General features: G+C 27.9%; 1 protein-coding gene across 1 annotated transcript in view; it reads left to right on the top strand.

Annotated features, from left to right (window-relative positions):
- LOC107436315 (protocadherin Fat 3) overlaps positions 1-25165 on the top strand; it is a 204753-nt gene that overhangs the window by 169643 nt on the left and 9945 nt on the right. The window contains exons 53-63 of the mRNA XM_016047974.3: positions 3734-3836; positions 4884-5141; positions 6741-6889; positions 7794-7965; positions 13928-14068; positions 18593-18762; positions 21918-22136; positions 23615-23703; positions 23905-23988; positions 24099-24167; positions 24914-25108. Coding sequence (XP_015903460.1) covers positions 3734-3836; positions 4884-5141; positions 6741-6889; positions 7794-7965; positions 13928-14068; positions 18593-18762; positions 21918-22136; positions 23615-23703; positions 23905-23988; positions 24099-24167; positions 24914-25108 — 1649 coding nt within the window. The remainder of the gene's footprint in view (positions 1-3733; positions 3837-4883; positions 5142-6740; positions 6890-7793; positions 7966-13927; positions 14069-18592; positions 18763-21917; positions 22137-23614; positions 23704-23904; positions 23989-24098; positions 24168-24913; positions 25109-25165) is intronic.

The raw sequence follows: 25165 nt of genomic DNA, 5'->3' as shown, positions 1-25165 counted from the left end.
GTGGTTTAGTTACCGTAAATTATGTATTCAATGTATAAATAAAGCTATTTGAAAGCAAAATTCCTTATAAACTCTCAACTAATTTTAATTTAAATTTTAAAGGACATTTAATCTAAACATCGCTCTCTTACATATAAATGGAATAAATGATGACTTTTAAACATTAAAAACTAATTTGTTGCAATTTTAAATTTTTGAGTGTACATATTTTTATGTTTGCGGCTCTTAATTGCAGTAGCGCTATTAGCATTGTAAAGGGAGAAATTGCGGCACTTTAAAAGGCGCCTTGTACAAGGAAATATTAATAAAAAAAAATGGCATTTATGAATATCGCTGACTAGTAACTTCACTTGACTAATTGATTAAAATGTCATTAATGCATTAAAATACTTTATGGAAGAAAATAATATGCATCACTTTATGTGTTTGGAAGTCGTTTTAATTAAATACTTCCGCAAGGATGCTTTTCAAAAGTTATGAATACCAATACATAATCTTTAAATTTAAAATTAATTCCGTGAAATTTTATAACGTTTTGTGCCTGAACGCCATGGAATTATGAGCAAATTTCTAATTATAGAGAAATTTCATTATTATTAATGCAAATTTATAACCGTTGTTGAACAGCCGACTCTGTTTTGGGTTTACGACTACTAACTTTACCTCCATAGAATTGTAATATTAAACCCAATATCCAGAAGACAAAGGTACTCCTGGATCTAGTCATCATCATATCTGGCTAGACAGCCCAGGGGGGACCAGTGAATTCCTTTGAATTCGAATCCACTTCTCTCTATTTTTGACACTTGTTCGCCAGTTTTTCTCCTTTAGATTAAGGAAATCAGTCTCAACTAAATCCAGCCATCTCAGCCTGGGTCTACCTCTTTTCCTGTTCGTTAGGGGTTTGTGTAATAGGATTTTCTTTAAATTTGAGTCACCATTCCTTCTGAAAATGTGAGCTGCCCAGTTCATTCGATTTATTTTTATGAATTTCACAATATCTGGCTCTCTGTAAATCTACAGAGAGTCAGGATCAAGTATTAAGAGAAATTTGCCTTCGTGGAGAACTTTTTTAATGGAACTAATCGGCATTTGCGTTACATGGGGAAGAAAACCACGAAAACATCCCATGGCTAGTTTGTCGGCAAATGAGCTCTAACCCATGATCCGTGACCCCTGAAGATATTTTACATCAGCACTGTGGTCGGAGAAAGTTGGATGCGGAGCTCGTATCGATTGCTGAGATTCGAACCCGGTTCACCTCATTGGAAGGCAAATGCTCTACATCTGGAGCCACCACAGTTGTAATTAATGCGATTTTATTTTATAACCGTTGAACTGTCGACCAAATTTTGGGTTTACGACTACTAATGTTCAACTCCGTAGCCTTGTAATTTTGAATCTGATCCAGAATACAAGAGAACTCCTGGATCAAGTATTGGCAGAAATTTGTCTTCGTTGATGACTTTTTGATGGAACTAACCCGCGTTTAATAGAGAAGAAAACCACGAAAACCTCCCACAGTTAGCCTGACGGTAAGGGACTCTAAAACATGAACCGTCTACCTCTGAGGATATATTAAGTCAGAACTGTGGTCAGTGTGATCCGGGTGCGGAATTACTATCAACGTGTCATCGCAGGGATTCGAACCCATTTCAACTTAGTTATTTTTATAATTCATGTAATGAAGTCAGTCACACTGTAAAAAGTTCCGAATCAAATTACGGTAAAAATACCGGCACTCAGGATAACGATACTTTTTACCGTAAAATCCATATTTACCGGAGCATGTTATGGAACAAAAAAAATTATATACCGTAGTTTTTACAGTAACAATTACCGCAAAATCACTGAATACCTCTGTTTGAATAAATAATACAGTAAAAATTACAGTACACTATTTTACGGCAAAAATCGATTTAACGGAAAAAATGAATTTTACGGGATTGCCGGTACTTTAAACCCGGAAATATTTTACAATGTACAAATTGATTTTGTTACAATTAACAAAATCATTTTTAAAGGTTTTCTTTTGTTAAAATATTTATGCAATGAATAAATGCTTAAAGCTTTGTTTTCTATACATTGATAAAAAAGGTAAATGAATTAATTAAAAACGCTTGAGGCTACTGCATATTTATATATGTATTCATTAACAGATCAGATAAATTGTTTTTGTAACCTCTGAATAGCTTTAATTTCTCTAATTATCTTTCAATGAAAACAAAGTAATTTCTACTAATTAATTTTCAGCAAATGTATTATTTTATTACATTTGTTCCTTACATAGAAGTGCAATTTACATTTCTAATACTAATTTTTCTTTCCATTTCTTTCTTTATTGGAATTTAAAGAGTAATTTCGTTTAGGAAAGTGCTGATATTCTTAGACTTTCTTTATTTTTAAAAAAATGCTTTAAAAATTGAACAGAATGATAGAATTTGCCTTTTATTTTTCTTAAAAGCATTGAATTACAAAAGATTTTCAAGCCGTTTGTTTTCCATGCTTTTTATCACAAAAATCAAATTATTAATCCGTTTTTTTTTCTTCTTCAAAATAAATTGAAATTGAATTCTTTGTTAAAGAAAAAAAAATGTTAATATATTTCTATTGAAAAGTTTAACAAAGGAAATTTTTTACTAGATCGAGCATTTTCAAAATGCTCTCTTTTTTTCTATTGGTGTTCTTTTTTAGAAAGAGAATGATTAAATTAAACTTTTAATATAAATCTCAAATTCAATTTAAATCATTGAAAAATTTTTTGAAACTTCATGTTTGCATCTTATAAAGTTTTTTATTTATATAAATTAAATTCCAAATATTTTAAGAAAAGTGTGTTTATCAGAATTTAATTTATCTTGTAGTTAAACACGTATACTTATATTTAAAAAATGTGACTCATGAAATATTAAAAAAAGTATTCTAAGTATTCTAACTAAATAATATTCCTTATATTTCTAATAACAAAATTTATATCAATATTTGTTTCACTGTTAAACGCATAACAGGCATACATATGAAAAATCACAATGCATGAAATGTTTAAAGAAGGAAGTGTTTTAAGCAAATATCTTATTTTATATTTTTGTTTTTTATTATTATTTTTCTTGCTTTGAACTGAATAACGAAATTAAAATTTAACTTAACTTATTGGAAATTTACTTTTATAATAGTTACTGTTATTTGCATTGAAAAGTTTATTAAAAATGTTAGGTGAATAATCTAAAATTTCTGAAATATATTTTTTCATAAACATAAAAAGCTGATTTTAGAGATTGGTAGTAATCTATTAATATAGTAAAATCTTCTGATCAAATGCTATTTATTTTTATTACATTTACTAATTACAATATTCACCATGGTATATTATTTATATAATTTATACAATTTGCAAAAGCATCTGTAAAAGTTGAAACATAAGTTTTTTTTTATTGTTGCGATTGATTTTACTAAAAGAAAGTGCATGCTATTGAATGTATATAAACCAATAACTAAATTGTGAACGTTAATAGAGATCGATCTCGCACTTTTACATTAGCTCCAGTATGTTCCCTCACGTATGATTTGAAGCAACTCCACATGCGCTCTTTTATAATCATTATAATTATGCGTTCTTTTATTTATGATTATAATTATATGATAATAAAAATTATAATCATATAAAGTTTATAAAATCACGATGAAATTTGTGCATTAAATTATGCTATGAATACATTATTTTTTTTAATTCTAGGTCACTCAGATAGCAGCTTACGATTCTGATTCTGGTAACAACGGTCTTGTGTTTTATAAATTGGGTATTGGGCATAATAACAAATTCTACATTGATAGCAAAGGTAGGTTATTATTTCATTTATGCTTTATAATATTTACGAATCAGCGAAAAAAAATCGAAGTTGTCTTTGTTATTATATTTTCAACTTTTGAAGCATTTTTATATTTGGGTTCTGTCAAAAATATGCATGTTGTTTAAATCGTACATATAACTTTAGTCTAGAATTCTTTTTACATCTTCGTAACTTGTGTTATTTAAAAGAAACTGAAAAAGTTTAGCATGTGAAATTTTCAATTATTATTTTTGAAAACTATATATAATTTTAAAATAATGGAGTCGTTAATGCATGGAAGATTGTACGTTAAATGTAATAGATATCAGATTATAAAAAATTTAGATTGAACAATAATCACCTTCCAACTTAATACAACTTAATTGGATAAAACATTATATTGAAACTTAAATGAAATAAACATAAATAAAAATAACATATTATTATAAATGTAATAATAACAACATAAATAAAAAAAAATTCCCATTACATTAATATTTTTGTTTTGTAAGACGAAACCGTTTTGACGTTTTTAACTTTAAACTATCAAGAACAAACTTTTTACAATAATGATCAATTAAAAATAAAACAAACTAAACATAGTTACCAAAATTTTACTAAATATTATTTAGACTAAGATAAATATAAATAAAATTACTTTAATTTAGTATTATGAAAAATCTGTTTTTAATTATAAATAAAACCATTTAGACGATTTCGGCATAACACTATGAATAGAAGGTATTTACGATATTTTATTATTACTACATAACTTACAATTTACTAAACTTTTATCAAAAAGACAATATTGTTATTGTTTGTTGCAACAAGATTTCTTATAATAATATAATTGAATAATATTCAAGATTATCGAGAACAAAAAACAGCTTTCTATATTAGGTAACACAAATGAAAAGTTCTTTTTTTCAATATTGTTTACATAACAACTACTTAAATTTGGTTACCAAATTACATTAAAACTTATTAAGAACAACATTATGTTACAAAAATATAAAAATTATTTTAATTCATAACAACGTTTTTTTTCATGATCAGATGGAACCGTCTGGACGCTTTCTACATTAGACTACGAAAAACAAGCTTTTTACAATATGACGGTAATTGCATATGATCAGGGAGCGCCAAGTCTTAGTTCAACGACGAAGTTATGGGTTACAGTTGCAGACACAAATGATGCCGTGCCAGAGTTTTCTAAAGCTGTTTACACACTCGAAGTAGCCGAAAGTCGCCAACCTGGCGATACTGTGTTCAAATTGGATGCTGGCAAAGGAGATTTTAAATATGCGTTACTTAGTAAGTAACCAAAGATTATTTTTTAACTAATGTTTAATTTGCTGTGCTCAATTCGAATAACTTTACATCTAACACTCATGATTATTAATGATTGTATAACATACTCCCGGTAGCAGAATTTACTGAGTCAATTTGCAGTACCATCTTTATAAATCAAAATTTGTCTGCAATAGAAACAGAATCAATTGGAGACTATTATAGTAAAAATAATGCTTACCAAAACAAATTGTATATCAAAATTTTAATTCGCAGTTTTAAGGTTAATAAAAGTTAAATGCAAGAAATGTATGCTGCTTAAATTTTATTTGAAATATGCACAGAGGAAAAAAAAGTATAGTCAAAATTAACATAATATGGTAAATATGATAATGATGAGAGCACTAAAAAACTGGGAAACTTTTAAAGAAATGTTATTCGGATTTCGGTAATATTAACAATAAAATATGGTTTTAAAATATAAGATAAATTTTGGGAAATAATAGACAATTTAGGATACCTTAGAGCATAGTATCCATTTATTCGTTTAAATTTTTTTCAGTTCTGTATTTTATTTATTACGTATGGGGTAATAAGAAGTATAAATATGAAAACCAGAACTTCTGGTAAAACATTAACATATGAACGCAAAATTACCAAAGGAATGGTTTAAATAACGTATATTTCGGTTTTATTAACCGGCATTGTTTTTTTACTAGAAATTTCCTTGCAATATAATGCGTTAATTTTCTCAGAATTTTTTCTGTGTTTGAGATTATGTTTAAAACGGAAGATGGAGTAGATCTATATCGAAATAATTAACAGAAAAAAATACGCAGATTTATTAAATTCAAACCTAATTCAGTAAATACTACAATAATATAAATACAGCACAGCCTGTAAATTATTTTCTGACTATTTTAACAACTAAGGGTATCCAAACACATATATAGCGAAGAAACGATAATTTAAAAGCTTAACATTTGAGTTTGTGATTTTTATAGACAGTACCATCGATAATTATGTGACAAAATACATTTCAAGAGTTAAAGGATTACAAATTATATGTATATGTTTAAAGTCATCCTTTAATCAGCATTTCGCTTGAAAATTCGAGTAACTGATAACAAATAAACTTGAAAAAGAAATACATGGTCCTTATTAAAAGAAACTATTTTTCAATTACTATTTGGCCTGTGTTTATTGGCTTCAACAACTTTATCACCATTTAGTTAAAAGCACTTAATTGTGCATTCATTGCTCCCGCTACCTAACAGTTATATAGCGTAACTGTTGTCTCCCCTACGTGGACACGTTTGCCTCCCAATGAGGAGTCCAGGGCTCGAACAGCCAGCAATGACTAGTCGGTACGATTTCCACACCAACCCTTTTTTTGACGTAAAATATCCAAAGTGGTAGACGGATTATGAATTCGAGTACTCTTGCCGTCACACTAACCGTAGGAGGTTTTCCTTCTGGTTCAAAATTACAAGCCTACAGATTTGAACATGGGTAGTCGTCGGTTGTTTGCAAAATTACGTCGGTTGTTCAACGACTGTTAAAAAATACAAAATATCTCCTGTATATGCAACGGCAAACACTTATCATTTGCTTTATTTTCAGATACCAACGAAATAGATGCATTTGATGTCGATTTAAGTACTGGTGATATACGTTTGGTTAAAGCTTTAGACAGTGTTCAGCAGAGTCATTACAGACTACTTGTAGAAGCTTCAGTCGATACCGATCCTCCAAAATCTGATACAGCTGAGGTAAGTTCAAGCAATCAGTGATTTTTGCTGGAGGGAAAATGGTGCATAAGCACATAGTAAGATGATCGTAAAAAAGTAAAAAAATACCTGGTATTTTCTTTAACCTCTGTTTCGCATTCGTTAAAGAATTGTATCTAATATGATATTAAAATGTTACTTTTAAAGGTATGCTTCAATATATTAAGCAAAATGCAATGCAATTCCATTGCTAAAAGCTTTTTCCCCCCAACCAAATATCTTTTGATGTTTGAATATTTTTCGATGAAAAAAACAGGACGAAACGTACAAGCATATGTCATTCTGTCAATATATTATTGGATTAAAAACTCTGTATTTAAGTTTCTATTAAGTACAATAGTCTAACTTAACATTGATAATGTCCTTAGATCATTACAGGATCGATAAATGTATCTGTTACAGCTGTTCCTCTTATAATGATATTTCCTAAATCCCGGGATCTGTTATTTTGTAACAGATACTTGTATGATATTCTATTTCGTAAAGTAACAGACATAAAATGTTATTCAAAAATAATTTCTAGGATATAAGAAGACTAGTAGAAAGACTTTCGCGCATAAATTAATTATTTATAAATTACTGCTTTAAATTTTCTAACTTTTATTTAAAAGTTAGTTGGTGATTAAAATAGGCTAAGATAACAGAGCATTACAATCATATATACTTTTTTATTTATTTTCACAAAAAAAGTATAAGGGATAACTGATTCAAGAAATTTAAAAAAAATTTATAAGACACTTTTAGTTGCCATTGTGTATCGCTAAATACAGAAATATTTATATATATATTTCATATTAAATTTTAATACATCAAACAATGTACATTATTGATTATATATCTTATTAGTTACGAAATACTGTGAATTTGACATATTTTTCTCTTTTAGGTCAATATTATTGTTGGAACTGGACATGGGGTCAGACTTTTCCCAAGCCGTTTATATGAAGTGACAGTTTTTGAAAATAGACTAGCACCTTTGGTTGTTTTGGATTTGAATGCTACTGATGAAATAGCTCACAAACCAGTTCTTTATAGCATTGTTGGACATGATTATAATGGTAAGATTATTCAAATCATATGTTATTTTCACATTGATCTAGCATTATAAGCACTTATGAATTTCCCTCATCCAATCGAAACATGATCCCCTTAGCCAATCGTTAAGCTGAAAGTGAAAGGTTGGGCCTCAAAAAAACGGTTAGTTGCTTAAAACGTACGTAACTTATATATTTGAGTACTTTCATTTAGGTAGATCAGTTAAGTCTCAATTCGTGAGTCTCAATATTGAAAAAAGAGAAAACTTTATTAGTAAAATATCCTTTCTCCTACGCTTAAAAAAAACAGTCGCTAACACATGATCCCCTAAGCCAATCGATAAGTTAAAGGTAAGAGGCTGAGCTTCAAAAACGGTTAGATGACTAAAGCGTACATAACTTTTGTATTAGAGCACTTACATTTAAAAAGATTAGCTAAGTCTCAATTCGTAGGTCTCATTATTAAGAAAAGAAAAATTTTTAGTCTCAAAAAATCTTTCATCTTTTCTTTAGAAAATGAAATAAAACTGATTGGCTAAGAAGAATTCGTTTTAATTACCAATTAAAAGTTACTGATAAAATTTAAACTCTGACTTAAACTATTATAGTGAACTAGAGGGCTGCCCCCCCTGCTCGCTGACGCTCGCCAACCCCCGGAAATTTCTACGCAATCTTATATGGTTTGTTTCGCAAAACAAGCTCGCTTTTCTCGCTACTAACTTAGGTACATTGCAAATGCACAAAATTCTAAGAATTCAAAACAAACATTCAAATCCATATAAAAACTTTTTTTCAAAAAAAAAAAAATAATACATCTTTTTAGTAAATACTAAGTCATTAAAATAAATTTGAATTCAAATAAATGACATGTAATTCGTTAAACCTATCAGAAATGTTCTATAGTATAATTCGTGATATAAATCAAAAATCGTCAAATAAATTCGTGAAAAAAAGCGCTTTCGACAAAATACTAAAATAGAGATCTATCGACAAAGACTACTCATTTATGCCTAGATTAATAGTATGAGATTGCCGCAGCTGATGCTCTCTGGTTATTTCAGCCTCCGTTTTTAAAAGCGCTATATGTTGAACCACCTCAACTAGATTTGGCATGTGACATTTTTAGCGGAAATCATTGGTCGATTTTCTAGCGTTGCCATTCAGGCAGTTGTAATGAGGCTTTTTTTTTGTCGCCGTGTAGGAGAAATAGTAACGTAAACAAAGCAAAGCAAACGTTGCCACCGGCGGAAAAGAAATACAGCCAAAATTTGGGAGCCACGTAAGAGAAATATATATATTAGATACTAATTTAATGGTTAAGCTGTCTTTCAGTTCTTCTGTGCCATTAAACTAAATTATTATTTTTTTTAATATATTTTTTAACTTAAAGCGAGTTACTTTCTGCGTTAGATCTGCGTATTATGTTAACTTAAAGAAATTTATAACAGTTAAAGTTCATTTAGTTTTGGCGAACCAAAACTTTACAAGTACAATTTATTGGTTTGAAATATAGAGTTTTAATTGCTGACACAACGGAAATTAATTATACTAAATAAGTGCGAATTTTGATTTTTGCAAATTGGCTAATTTGTTTCATCACCCATCAAAAGCGTCATTGAAAAATTAGCTTCTTTTTTAAAGTTTAAAATGTATTATAAAGAACAATTTAATTACAAAATTCAACTAGACTGCTATTTTGGTCAAATCTAAAAAAAATGCCCACGAACACCAAAGATCTGAAAGTGCAAATCTGTAAGAGGTAAAAGCTATACCCAATCTCCCTTGTGCAATATGAATTTACACCTACATATTGTCTTGAGTTCTGAATCTAAGATCTTAAATTTCAAAGTATTTGAAAAATTTCTTCACATTTAAAATGGTATAACAGATGGAAGTCAGTGGCGGCTAGTTAAATATTAAATAAATTGGATTAAGTTGGATTGGATTAAATAAATTGGATAAACCGTTCTCTGAAACAAAAACCCATACTTTACAGAATGGGAATTTAAGACGCATTGTTATGTTCTCACTTTCTTAAAATTTTATTCAATATAGATATTGTAGCAAAGGTAACGATGTATTAGCTGAAAATATTCAAATTATTGCTTAGTTCATTTTAAACTAAATGCATAACTAAAATGGATATTTTATTGTTTTATAGTTTTTATAATTCATTTATAATTTTTTTTATTATAAAAATTATCGCAACACAAACAAAACACAAAAACAAACAAACAATAACAAACACAAACACAAAATACTTTCCATCTTAATATATTTAGCAAAGAAATTATCTTGTTTCAAATTTATATTCACTGATAAAACAAGTTCGAGTTATCTTAAATTCATTAAGTTTAATATCGAATTATTAACTCTCGTCAAATCTAGGGACCTTTCGGTTTAACATTTTTAATAGATTCTCTTATATTTTTAATAGACTCTTTTCTGCTTTTCAAAATTATTAGTAAAAAAAATCACAAAATATTTCCGCATCAATACATTTAGCAAAGAAAATATCTTTCTCAAAACAATATTCACTGATAAAACAAGTTCGAGTTATCTTGAATTCATTCAGATAATTTTTTCTTACACAGAATAATTAACTGTCGTCAAATCTAGGGACCTTTTGAAATATCCATAAATTACTATCAGTCTACTCGAAGTAATTTAAACTCCAAGAAAGTTGTCGAATTCTTTTTTCGAAGTTCTCTTTCGAAAAATTCTCATTTGCGTGCCATTTAATCAGAAAGTCAATAATGAACTGAACATCGAAGAGGTTTCATACTTTTTTTTCGTACTTCATTTTGACATGCATATTAGAGAAATGGAAGGAATTCCAAGGAATAAAAGTCGTGCTTCGCGCATTGATGTTTTGTTCAAATTAATATTTCGTTAAAACCTGTCAGAAGAAGATCGAAATTTATTAAAAGAGAAATTTTAAATAAATGTAATTTAATCTATGATCTGTAATTTTTATGTAAAATAAGTAAAATATGTAATTTTAAATGTTAGAAACCAAAAATGGTTCAAAATTCTTTAAAAAACATTTTTAAATTATGAATAATCAAGGGTCTGTTTAGAAGAAATTTGGGTCCGTTAACGGACCCTTCACAAAATATCTTTTCATAAAAACGGACCCTTCACAAAATATTTTAACTTAAAAACGGACCCTTCACAAAATGATTTTTCTTTTAATCGGACCCTTCACAAATTTGTTTATCTTCATTATTATTTTGTTAATCGAATAAACCCTTTCCAGGGCAGAAAACAAGAAAGATGGATGTAAACGAATTAAGTTTTGTCTTCGGCAGACGATTCTTCCATTATTCGTCCGAAATTAATATTCTGCGTTCAGCAGTATAGGCCAAATACCAAATATTTGTATGTTGCATCTCTAATTTAGAAGCAGCAATTGTTGTTTATTTTTTAAAATGTCATTTTTTTAATTATAATTTTACAGTGTTGAGCATAATCTTGTATGTCTTTACAATTTAAAAACTCCTTGAAAAAGTTTTTTTTTGCAATAACGGACCCTATTTGCACTAATTCATAAAAGCGGACCCTGGTTGAAAGAATGTGAGTAATTTTTTCACAATTTCACGAAAAACGAACCTTTCACAAAATGTCTGGACAGACCCCTGATAATTTAAAATACACTGCTTTTAAATTTTTTATTTTGTCATTCAATACTATTTAGTTTAAAATGAACTGAGGTTTCGAAAATAATCAGTTGAAGGTGATTTTTAAGATGTTGTTCACTAAATAAAGTGTATAAATAAAAGACAATGAAAAATTTTATATTTTATTAGGTTTTAATAAGAAGAAATTTTAATAACATATTGCGTTTTATTAACATTAGGAATATAATTTTATTTTCATTCGGTTGTCTTATTTCAAAAAATCACTAAATTGCATCGCGAAACATTTTACAAATCACCTTTTTTTAAATGATTTGATTTATGGGTATCAAGACTCTACTTAAATAGCTTTTCAATAGATTAAATAGCAATCGATAGATTAAATAGCAATCAAGACTCTACTTAAATAGCAATAAAAACAAAAGTCTGCCTGTATGTTGGCTAATAACCGAAAAAACGATAGCGCCAATTTGAATCGTGTTTTTTTCTGCAGATTACGAATTTTAAAGTGATGGTTTGTAAAAGTAATCTAGCACCATGTAAATCAAACTCAACAACGAAAATACAAAAATATATTGTTTATAAGAATTATAAATGAACTTGATAAACAAATATTGTAACAATATATTTTATGGTTTTACATTTTTAATAATTCCATTTATATATATTTCTAATTTTCAAAAATATTAAATTGAAAAAATCACCAAATAATTTTCACCTTAATATATTTGACGAAGAAAACACCTTGTTTCAAGATTATATTCACCGATAAAACAAGTTCGAGTAATCTTGAATTTATTCAGGAAATTTTTTTTTACTGAATCATTAACTTTCGTCAAATCTAGAGACCTTTTAAGATATCTGTAAATTACTATAAGTCTATTCGAAGTAATTTAAACTCCGAGAAAGTTGTCGAATTCTTTTTTCGAAGTTCGCTTTCGAAAAATTCTCATTTGCGTGTCATTTAATCAGAACGTCAATAATGAACTGAACATCGAAGAGGTTTCATTTTTTTTCCTATTTCATTTTGGCATGCATATTAGAGAAATGGAAGAAATTCCAAAGAAAGTCATGCTTAGTTTAAAACTTCACGCATTTATGTTTTATTCAAATTAATATTTCATTGAAACCCTTTAGAGAAAGATCAAAATTTGTTAAAAGAAAAATTATTAAGGTTTAAAAAGGAAGAAAAATTGAAAAGTTTCATTTTCAATCGAAAACCAATTAAATATATATATTTAAAAAAATTTTAACGCTAGTTTTACTTATTTTTGTAAATTAAGTATAGAAATTTTGTGAAATGCTATTCTTAAAAAATATTTTCAAATGTTAAAAAAGTTATTTACTTAATTGAATAAAAACATGCCTATAAGAAGTTTTAAAATTCTGCATTTCAACAATATTTTAAGAAATTTGAGATACAAGTATTTAAAAGTACGTAAGTACAAGTATTAAAAGTAAAATTAAAATCAATAACTAATCCTTTTTCATAAAACTTTATTATCATTGAAACATGAATTACCTTTATAATTATAAACAATAAAAAATATATTTATATTAAGAATATAATACTTTAAGCAGAATTAGATTTGTACTTTCGATCGACTACAGGTAACAACTAATTTATATCGAAAATTAAACTCTTATTTTCCTCAACAAACCTAATAAAATTAGTTAAATAAACTAATGTTATATGATTGAAATAAGTAATCATTTTTATCTTTTTTTCCCCCAAAAAATAAGTTTTTCAAAAATTGGTTTTTATTCTTTGTTTTTGCAGCGCAATATGCAATTATTTCAGATAGAAGAGAGGAAGTTTTCTTTATTATATATTTCACACAAAATTAATGGTGTTATATTAATTTTCCATCAAAATGCTTCAAAAAATTATAAACATATAATAATTTTTCAATTTTTTATAAAAAGATAACTTTGATAAGAAATTTAATTGAATTACCTGAGAAAGATTTGATAAAAGATTAACTTTTGATAAAATATTTGATAAAAAAATCGTTTATAAAATTATAACTATATCCAAAAATATGGTTTAATAAAAACCACCATTCTGAAATAAAATAATTATTAATGTCTCATAGGTATTTCTCTATGGAAATATCCATCTTTTCTTTCCTAATTTTATACATTAAATCCACATTGCAATAAAAGAGTAAATATATTGCTAAAAAGGTTGCCTAGGTTATATTGATGTGATTTTTTTCTTCTATCATAACTGGACTAAAGGTAAGAGTTCCAAGGCCTGAAAGCTTTTTCATTTGTCCAGCCATTCCCGATATTTTGATATCATTATTTATTTATTTATTCAAGATTTCTTTTCTATACTCCCCCAGGTTTGTTTGTGATGGAAGCTGATACTGGTCGTCTAACTGTAACTGCTAGTTTGGATAGGGAAAAGAGAGACAGGTACTCTCTAAAAGTTCGCGCTGAAAATGTAGGACGTCATAGGTTTGGACGAGAAATAAGTAGATCTGGTGAGTTACTATCTTTTTTTGATTAATGGTTTGAGGTGGAAAGGCAACAGGAAAAAAATAATATTTGACTACGAAAAAAAGGCCAGCTAAACAACTAAATAACTCCGCTAATTTAAATTAAGCAGAATGTTTAAATGTGTAACTCACTCTGAACACTGATTCACGTGCTACAATACAAACAAAGAGTTTTAAGTGGAAGAGCTTTCCAAATATTTTATAATATTAATGTTTTGTTTTATTTTTTACTTTATTAAATTAATCAATTTTAAAATTAATTAATTTTTATTAAATAATTAATTTTTTATTAAATTTATTAAATTAATAAATTTTTATAAAATTTATTAAATTAATTAATTTTTATTGAATTTATTAAATTAATTAATTTTTATTAAATTTATTAAATTAATTAATTTTTACCTTACTAATTTATTTTGTTTTATTTTTTACTTTATTATTGTTAAATATTATTATAATAATATTTGGCATAGGATTTTAAATTATGAATTTAGAAGGATCAGCACAAAGAGCTTTGCATTTATATGAGAGAAATTTTAAATAGTTAAATTTAGGAAACAATCCATGTTTAAAAAATTCCAAATTTATTTTGATCCGAAAACTAAACATTATGTGAACGCACTACAAAACTAGAGTTCATGTTTAAAACTTGTTTATAGCGGCAACTTAATTTTTTTAATCATAAATCTAAAACTCTAACCATTCGGTTTGAATGTTTAACTGTGCTGAATATTTGAATTCAATTTCGAACTAAATGAAGAGGCTGTTTAAGTAAAATGGTACAGAAATATGAATAAAACATATTTGTTTTGTAACCTCTGATCTAAGTTAGTTGCGTTTTGTTAATGATAAATATTGCGGGTAAAAGACTCTTGAAACAAATCATCCAAGAACAAAATAATTAATCATTTTTGGAACTTTAGAAAGGAAATAAATTATTCTTATTATTCAGAGGAATGGAATTCTAGAGAAGTCGAATCGAATGTGTCTTCTTCTATTAATATTTCAGAGTTATTCTCAAGAACACAAAGAAAATAAAGTATACTTCACTAAAAATAGGTATTTCTATGGTTCGAAGTTCTTGGTTAGAGAATCTGGAAAAATAAAAATTAACGTCTCTTTCCCTTAATAGGAAACGAGGAATGATAAATACCAAACAATGCTGTTGAGTCTTCAGAAGTTTTAAAAAAAAGCTAATTCCAAATTTATGAGATCATCCTTAACCGTTGCTTTCATTTGTTATTCATGAGAGAACTAATGAAAACAAATTACGATTGTCATTGCGTAAAAAATAAAAGTCGATGGTAAAGGATTTTTTTAGAGAAATAAAAGGGAATTAAACGTTTAGATTGCTACAAAACTGTAAATAAAATATATTCATCATATAACAATTAATGTAAGTTATTTGGGCTATTTTATAGTCAAACAATAAGTTTTAAACCATGAAAGTTTACGGAGGAAAAGTAAAGTACTCCTGAAACAATTCACCCATGAACAAAATAATTAATTATTTTTGGAACTTTAGAAAGAAAATCAATTATTCTTATTATTCAGAAGAATGGAATTCTACACAAGTCGAGTTGAATGTGTCGTCTTCTATTGATATTTCAGAGTTATTCTCAAGAACACAAAAGAAAAGAAAGTGTACTTCACTATGAATAGGTATTTCTTTATTTCTCAGTTCTTGGGTGAAGACGCTGCCTTTTGAATGAGGAAAAATAAAGGGGAACGCCTTTTCCCCTAAATGGGAAAAGAGGAATGATGAATACCAAGCAATGCTGTTGAGTCTTTAGAGATTCGAAAAAAGCTGTTTCTAAGAGATGGATCTTAACATTAGCTTTCTTATTTTACATATTGAGAAACAAACAAAACAAATTACTATTCTTGTGTCATTAAAAATGAACTTTCCAAGTCGATGCGTACAGATTTTGTTCAGTCTAAGCTAATGAGTGTGAAATTTTAACCAAGCAGTAATTTAAAAGTAATTGATTGCTGATTATTTTTAACCCGTAATGAAAACTGACTTTTCTTTTTTGATGCTTATTACATGCATTATTTTGAGCATATAACAAAATATCATTTTAACGATTCTTGTTATTTAACCGATTGTCATTCAAACAATTAATCAAATCGAAATCAGATACTATAACGCTAGGTCGTTATATCCGATATATCGTGAGTGCTGTTATATCGTAAAGCTGTTATATCGTGAGTGCTTAAAATACAATTAAAAAGAGGGATTTCGAGATATGTAACATTATATTAACTATTGAAAGTTATATTAGCTTACTTAATTTCTTTGAAACTTTTGCTCAATCATACGACTTATTTCATCATAATTCATGATTTGTTATCAATGGAGCAATTTCGATTTAAAAATACAAAGACATCTGACTCTTATTTTCAAGGTGATCTTGATAGCATTAAAAAAACTGCGTTTCAGACTCTATATTGAAACGAAGGATAAAGTGCTGATCTATTATAGGTGTTAAAATAACATTGTGCCTAACGAATAGCAATATTTATGCATCGGTTATCATAAAGTAGAGACCACTGTAATTGAAAATGGTGCTAAAGAGCATAGATTGTACTATAAAATAAACGCAACAGTCACATTTTGAGAAATATTTGCTTCAAATATTTACTTTTAAAATTAAAGAAAAATAATAAATTTATATTCAAGGAGTTAAAGGGACTTTCTTGATAATATTAGAACTTTATTTGCTTCGAAAATATGAAGGTGGTAAGAGTCAACATATTTTGAACGCTGAAATATAGGCGCTCATTCTCAAGAGGATTCGCTAGACGTGATACTAGTTTCAGACCTAGTGAGTTATTCTGAGAACTGGAATAATTTTTTAGAGCTCAAAATATGTTGACTTTTACCATCTTCAAATCTTTTGATGCAAAGGAAGTCATAGTTTTAAGAATATTTTTCCGCTTTATACTTTTAGGATTATTTATTTATTCAAATGCGTTAAAAATACTCATGAATTTTATTTTTTAAAAAAGAATCTCTAATTTTATTAAATTCAAAGAAATATCAACAAAATTAAGTTGTTATTATGATACAAATCCTTAAATGGTGATTGTTGTTAACGAATGATATTTTATGCAATTAGTAATATTTTAAAAATAACTGTATAGTTGAAGAAAACTGTATTTATTACCATTTGCAGTTCATCATTGTGACGGAAGGTTTGTGTCTCCGTCAGTAGCCGCCCATAGTTGTATAGTGTAGTACATGAATGTTCATTTAGGCCATTAATGAAGGAGTTGAACAATTGAGTTTCCAGGAAATAATGTACAAATCGTTGAATGTAAATTTAGGTTTTATTAATCATAATTTAAGATTTCGACAATGGCCACATCTTCATCAAAAATAAGAAATCCCTTAAAGGGATGAAATCAGAAAAATACTCTCTATTGAGAGATCATGCAGCCAGAATAATATTTCTGACGGTTAGAAAATTGAGACTGGGGAGGCCCCAAAAGGGCTCCCAGCCTCCACAAATTTGAAATTAAAAGTGAATATAATTATTCCCAACGGACATAGAAAGTATGGGTAGGAGATCCAAAATTGGCGATTTATCACAGTATATCATAGCCAAAACAAAGCCAACAAGCATATCAACATGGGTTTAAAAGAACACCTTGGCGATCACAAGTCGCCAACAAATTTATGTGAATTATTACAACCATGCAACCGAAACATTTAACCGTTGGAAAATTAGAATAAAAAGTTATAAATAGATTTTTGTTTTCGATTAGAGGCGACAGTGAATTAATATGTCTGCATAATAATGAAATAAAAAGTATCTGTTACATTGATCTGGAAGAGAAGAAATAAATATTTTATGTTCGTTTAAAAAGATTAAGTTTTTGATTTATTTTTAAATGCAATTCTTCTATTAATAAAAATAAGCTTAAGTAATGAAGGATATTTTAAAAAGATAGGAAATAAATATGCAATGCTAATTATGGCATCACATATATAGCCGTTGGAAAATTAGAATAAAAAGTTATAAATAGATTTTTGTTTTCGATTAGAGGCGACAGTGAATTAATATGTCTGCATAATAATGAAATAAAAAGTATCTGTTACATTGATCTGGAAGAGAAGAAATAAATATTTTATGTTCGTTTAAAAAGATTAAGCTTTTGATTTATTTTTAATTGTAATTCTTCTATTAATAAAAATAAGCTTAAGTAATGAAGGATATTTTAAAAAGATAGGAAATAAATATGTAATGCCAATTATGGCATCACAATCATCTATAAGAATTAAGATTGCAAGAATTGAGACTACAAGATTTACTCAATCAAAATAAATGCTGCAGTAAAAAGCATTATTGTGGTATTTTACATTGAAAAAAGTATTTACATATAAAAATTATAAAAATTACCGTGAATAATCTAAAAATAAAAGGATACAAAATAAAAAAACTTTATAATCCTTTTCTTACTATTATAATTTATATTAATAGAGATTTTTCTCAATCTTTGTAGGACCAGTTCGACCAACCGAAAGTTATCACCTTGCTTTTGATGAAGCTCTTGTAGTCATAGAGGTTGGAGACGAAAATGATAACGCTCCAATATTCGATGTAGTTGGTCGACCTATTGTAGCTGCTGTACCACTTGAAGCATCTTTTGGTTATCAAGTTGTTAGAATAACGGTTAGTAAAACTTAATTTTATACTTCAAGATTTACTTATACAAGCACTTTTATAATTTTAAATGAATGGTATGATTGTAATGGTTTTTTTAGAACACGAGATTAATTACATATCAAAATTAACTTCACAGTAGTACTGTTAACTTCGCAATTTGAATGTGAAATTAGACTGGAAGAGAAAATTTTGGCAGTAATCACCTGAACTCTCCACCACACTCCCCAATTGCTTAATCCTGTATGGACGTAGTTTGTTCTGAAATCACCATGGACCAAAATTTCTCACACTATTGTATTGATATATATTGCTTTGGCTATATTAATACAATATTAGAAAGCACTCTTTTTTTCCGGATATAATCGTGTGAGCTGAGGAAGGGATTATATCTTTCCAGTATTTTGTTTTCCGGCTTTTTAGTAATATTTTTTAAGTAAATAAAAAGTTTTTTTTTAAATATTTCATTTTAATAATTTTTCTTCTTCTTTTTTAACTTGTCTTCATTATTTTCCGTGTTTTCAACCTTTTTTCTGAATAAGTATAATTTAAAACTTAAATCAAGTTTCAATTCATTTAACTCGTCATTATTCTAACAAACTACTGAGATATACTACTACAACTACCTATAACTAATATCCAAACAGTTAAGATTGAATATACTGCATACAAAATACTTAAATATAAACATCAAAAATATCTAATGGCTTACTCCCTCGAAAAAAGGTTTCTTTTTTTTAAATGGTTTTCAAAGTTTTCGCTTTAATGTCAGAAAGGTTTTTGCTCTCAATATATCTGTAAGATGATAGGGCGGGAGATATGAAGTAAAATGCATTTCTCCTTTTTTATGTGCATTGAATATTTGACACAGGTATCAGGTTTCTTCTTGCGAAAACATCTTATCTTTGCATGTTGAATATCTTGTATACTTTTTAAACACAACACAGTATTTTGAATAAAAAATATTTTAAAATATCTTGATCGAAAATATGTGCGACAATTTTAACAGTTAAATTAAAATGTATTTTTCTAATTAGAGTTAGAAACTGCTTAAAGATTTTTATTTTTTTTTAAATTGCTTAAAACTATTGATTTATCTGCGCTTAAATTAAGTTTGGGTTTATTAATACATATATTACTTAAATTTGTAATTAAATCAAGGTGCGTAGCATTTTTAAAAAGTGTTTAAAGTTGCTTATTTTCGATTTTTGTTTTTTAAAAGTCCTTAAAGGTGCTTTTTTCAGTGGTAGTTTTTAAAAAGTGCTTAATTTTCCCTATTCTAAAATGAGATTTTTCCTTTCCCATGCTGAATTTCGCTACGAATTATGCAGAAAGACACTATTTACATTGTTAAATTCAACGTTTTCTCAATTAATTCAACCTCAATGTATTTCGGGGCATCATCAGTCCGTAGCGTATGAAAACGCCATTCGATTTACATGATTCAAAAATTTTGACAATTGCCAAAAACAGTGCGAAAAAGTTTTTTTTTGACATAACGATTTAAACCAGATAAAACCGTCAATTGTCAAAAACTTTCCAACCCTGCTTAATTATTATATTTTTTAAAAGTGTTTAAAAATATTATTTGAGTGCTTGAAAAGTGCTTAAAAGGTGCTTATTTTTTGTTGAATAATTTGGCTACGCACCCTGTAAATGTCCACAAGTATTTAAGGAAGCTATAAGAATAGTATTAGAAGAAATTTTTTCAAATTAACGTAGTGAATGAAACTGTGGTTTAACGGCGCAATGTAAAAGAAAAAAAATTATAATAAACGTTTATTTTGGTTTTAATTTTAAAATACTTAATAAATAATTAGGTCTTCATTCATTTCAAAACTTAAGGACTATCATTATCATTGTTTTAGCCAGAATTAAAAACATAAAATAATCGGACTACAGGATTAGATTTTTGTCTAATATTAGCTCTGATTTATCCTAACAGAATCCATAATAAAAGATATTGGAGAATGTTGCTTCAAAGCCGAAGTTTCTTTAATGTTCCAACAGAAAAAAATCTTTAAAAAAGAAACCGGAGAAAATTTGAAACTGTTCAAAATGCTTTTTGAGCCATTTGCTTATCTAGAACCATTTGCTTATCTAGAAGTATTGTCTAAAGTTTTAATTTCGAATAGGAAACCTACAGAAATCCTTCGGAATGAATCGAGAAATTTTTTGTTAAGAAATAGGCTTACAAAGTATGCTAAACACCTTCAAACTGTTTAGTGAATTCATTTTATTTAGAAAATAACTCATGTCATCTACAAACGTGTAATGTTCTACCAAAATATGATGGTCACAGTGGGATTTGGTCTTCAAAATAATTAAAAAGTTTCTACTCAAAAATCTTCAAAGCTTACGAAATATGGTTTTTGAAAAAAATTGCATATTTAAGAAAATCTTAAAATGAGTTTTACTGATGCCCCTGAACTTGTTTCATCATAAAATCCTACTTAAATCGTTTAGTTTATTTATCTGTTCAAGTTACGCGTTTAACAATGAATTTAATACAAAAGTTATGATGCATTAAGAACAATTTTTCTTTCTTTAAATACTAGAATATCAGTCACGAAATTTTCTATGAAATACCTTCAATTGAAAACGTATAGTAATTTTGTAAAGAAAAAAAATTAATCTTAAATTTATGAAAATTCTAGTCAATTTCTAATATGCACTGCCGAAAATTTTGTATCTTTTTAGAGGTAAATTCATTATGCATCAACATGCAATACTCAAAAACTCTTAATAATTAAAGATTTTACTTTGATCCGTAATGTGTTTTTAACTTAAATGAAAATTATTTTTAAAGCATACAAACTAAAATTCAGAATTATATTATTCCCTTAGATTTATTTAAATTAAATTCATAATTGAAAGATTGCAACTCAAGAAGAAGTGAAGTAATTAAGCCCAATCATGTGACATAAATCTGATTTAATTGGATACATTTAAGTGACGTCAAGTGTGTGTCAAACATGAATGACTTTCGAATCGACAAATGACGTGATTTACCTACGATACTTGCAAACATCCAATTGTGCATTTTCTGAAAATTCTTTATTTAATATTTATTTTTTTAGGCTAAAGATTTGGATGTGGAATACAACAGTGCCATCCGTTATGAGATCATACGCAAACCGTTTATTTAATATTTATTTCTTTAGGCTAAAGATTTGGATGTGGGATACAACAGTGCCATTCGTTATGAGATCATACGCAAACCGGAAGATGCATCCACCAAATTCCACATTGATCCTGTATCTGGCGTAGTTCGGTCAATGATAACATTTGCCCTCGATGGTGGCCGAATTTATGGATTTGATGTGAAAGCAACAGATCGTGAAGGAAGTGAAAATGGACATTCAGCAGTTGCTAATGTTTTTGTAAGTATTTCCATTATTATTTTAAAGTTTTGTTAAGGATGCAGCGTGATTGTTTTATAACTGATTCCACCAATGTAATTTAATTTATTGAAATCGTTTATATGCTTGCTGGATATTTGTAAGCATTTAACAGAAATTGATTTTCTTTATGATAACAGAAATACGTGAAGTTATGGATAGTATAGAAATTAAATATTTTATGGAATATTTAGATATAAGGCAAACTAGTAGAAAAAGAAATTCATCATTAGTTTATAATTTATATCTAAAAGCAGATTTTTTTTATCCAACCATCAGAAGTGCTAAAATATGAAAACTTTTCATTGAGTACCATTCAACAAACCAAATCAATTTGTTAAACAGAAAGCTTAGTTTGATAGTGCATTTACAAAGACATCAGTGACTGACGAAAAATTTAAACACCAGGACATTACTGTCAAAAACACTCCATGCACACTCACTGAAAAACTCAAATTGTAGAACTTGTAGCCATTTTCGGGCTTAAAGGAATGAACTTCAAGGTATTGAGATTCTTAGTTTGAAGGCCACTGGGCAACGTTTATTTCTTTTGGGCTATTTTCGGTGAGGTCTTTTGATTTTTTTTAGCTGATTCATAAAATATCTAGGTATTTTATATCATTTAATATTTGCTTTTATCATACAGATAAAAAACTGCTTATCATTCAAGAATTAAATAACTTAGCTGTCAATTTATAAATTTTTTCAGTAATATTTTTTCTTTGTGTTAACAAAATGTAAACTTAAAGAGTTATTTTTGAAGTTAAAACAATGTGATTTGAAAATGTTTTACCACTATGACACAAGAATGATTCAAATACATAAAAAAACATAGGTCATTCGATTATGCATTTAGTACTAATTAAATTGAAGAAAAGTTTGCTAACATTTGTTTCTAACATTTATTATGCTACTTTAAGTACTATAATTTTCAGCTAGGAATAAGCGGTTGTCAGTATTAATATTTAGATTTAATTTTGTTGAAGTGACCATCCCATTAAATTCAAAATTTTCAAAACTTTCTGTACGTCACTTTAAAGTCTTTACGCTCATCATGCTACGCATGTACAAGTGAAAGGACAGTTATAAATATGCTGCTTAAATTCTTCGAGTATATGCTCAGACCCATAAATTTCCTTTTTCAACAATACGTTAGGTTTGTTCTAACTGACTGCGTTACAGAAGCGCATAATTAGTTTTTGAAAAGATATATTTATTTATCACTCCAAGAAATTCCTTTTGGGACCTAAAAATCCTTCGTAATATAAGAAATCCCTTCCTAATATCATAGTTCCTCGTCTCTTCTGGACATTAAAAAAAATACTCTGTACTGAATTAATCTTTTGTATAACGAAATATTTAAAATTTTTCATGTTATTTTACTTATCTATCAAATATGTTAAGTTCATTTTTTTTATAATATATTATGAAACTTTAGTTATATATTATCTTTATTTTAGGTGTATGTATTACCCGAAACGAAATTGGTACTATTTGTTGCTGGAAGAACGCCGCTAGCAATTGAGCAACATGTTGAAAAGATATTGAGGTACTTTTTCTTTGGTATTCGCTTTTAGTTCATCTTATTCATTACTAGGGCTGACAAAAGCGCAAAAAATTTTGCCAGAGATTGAAAATATTTTACTTTTTAAATAAACTCAACAAGTTAGACTCTTATGATAAGTTAAAAATAATAATAATTATTTTTTTAGAAAAACATCTTTACCTAATTGGAATTTTTTCTTTTCAGTTACTTGAGCAATTTAACTGGTTACGATGTTAAAATGGCGAAATTAGAACCACATCACGAAGGAGAATATGAAGATAGAGAAAGGTACCGTTTTTGTTTTAAAACTTAAAAAAAATGCATAGAGAAATTCAGCACATTATTGTAACGGGAACTGATAAAAAAAGTATTCAATAAAATATTTTTCATTTTTGCAGTACCGACCTCTTCTTATACGCTGTACATCGAGACACCAATGATATTGTTGATACTGAAACTCTGCTGAAGTGAGTATTCTTAAAAGTACTGAAAATAGCAGTATAAAGAAAAATTATTTGATTGAAAACTTAATTCACTTCAAAAATATATAAATAGAAAACAATACCCGAATCATTCCAAGTGCTTCAAAAATAGGTGCCCAGATTCCAGGACGTGAATGAGAAGAACAAAAGTGATTTGAAATAAAAAACGTAAATGTGCAGAACGAAAAAGGAAAATATAAAGGTGAGAAACAAAACTAGAGAAATCACAGTAGCTGAGAGAGAGAAAAAAGATGAAAAACAAAAGAAGAAAGACCAGATTGGCAGAGAGGTGCAATTCAGGGTAAAATGCATTTTTGCGTGCTATATGGAAGAACTAATGTCGTTAACAACACGGAAATCCCATGAATGGAAAATGATTCCAGGGAATCAAGATGAGCTGATGTGAGTGTGGTGGAAACGATTTTTAAATTGTCGAAATTGAATTTATGCCTAATATTCCAACAATGCCCTGCAATAGATGATTTATCGAATTCTTGATAATGGACATATCGTGTTCATTAAGTCTAAATTTTTAAGGGCGTCTAGTTTGTCTGATTTTTGAGGCACTTGAAACATTGGTTTTTATATATTTTTGAAGTGAATGAAGTTTTTAATCAGGTAATATCTTATTGATTTAGTTTCTGTGATTATTTATTTAAGTAAGAAAATTTTTTGGTAAATACACTTATTTTTATTATGTATTATTAACAAATTTTTTCCCATTTTCACAGTTCTCTGGAGCAGCGTTCTGAATTAATAGTTTCAAATTTGGACAACTTTAATATTCAGAGAATACAAGGTGTTTCTGTTCAAGAAAAGATAAGCCAAATGGGAACAACGGAAATCGCAATCATTGCATTGAGCAGTGTTATTTTCCTTGGAGCAGTACTAGGAATCGCTCTTCTTTGTTCATCTTGCAAGAAAAGGTAAATGACTAAAACTATTTATGCATATCTTACGACTAAACTGAACATTCTGCATTG

This window comes from Parasteatoda tepidariorum, chromosome 6, assembly GCF_043381705.1.
Source record: "Parasteatoda tepidariorum isolate YZ-2023 chromosome 6, CAS_Ptep_4.0, whole genome shotgun sequence".
Lineage (NCBI taxonomy): Eukaryota > Metazoa > Arthropoda > Arachnida > Araneae > Theridiidae > Parasteatoda > Parasteatoda tepidariorum.
The sequence above is the reverse complement of the archived record's forward strand: the minus strand, read 5'-3'. Positions and strand labels throughout refer to the sequence as shown.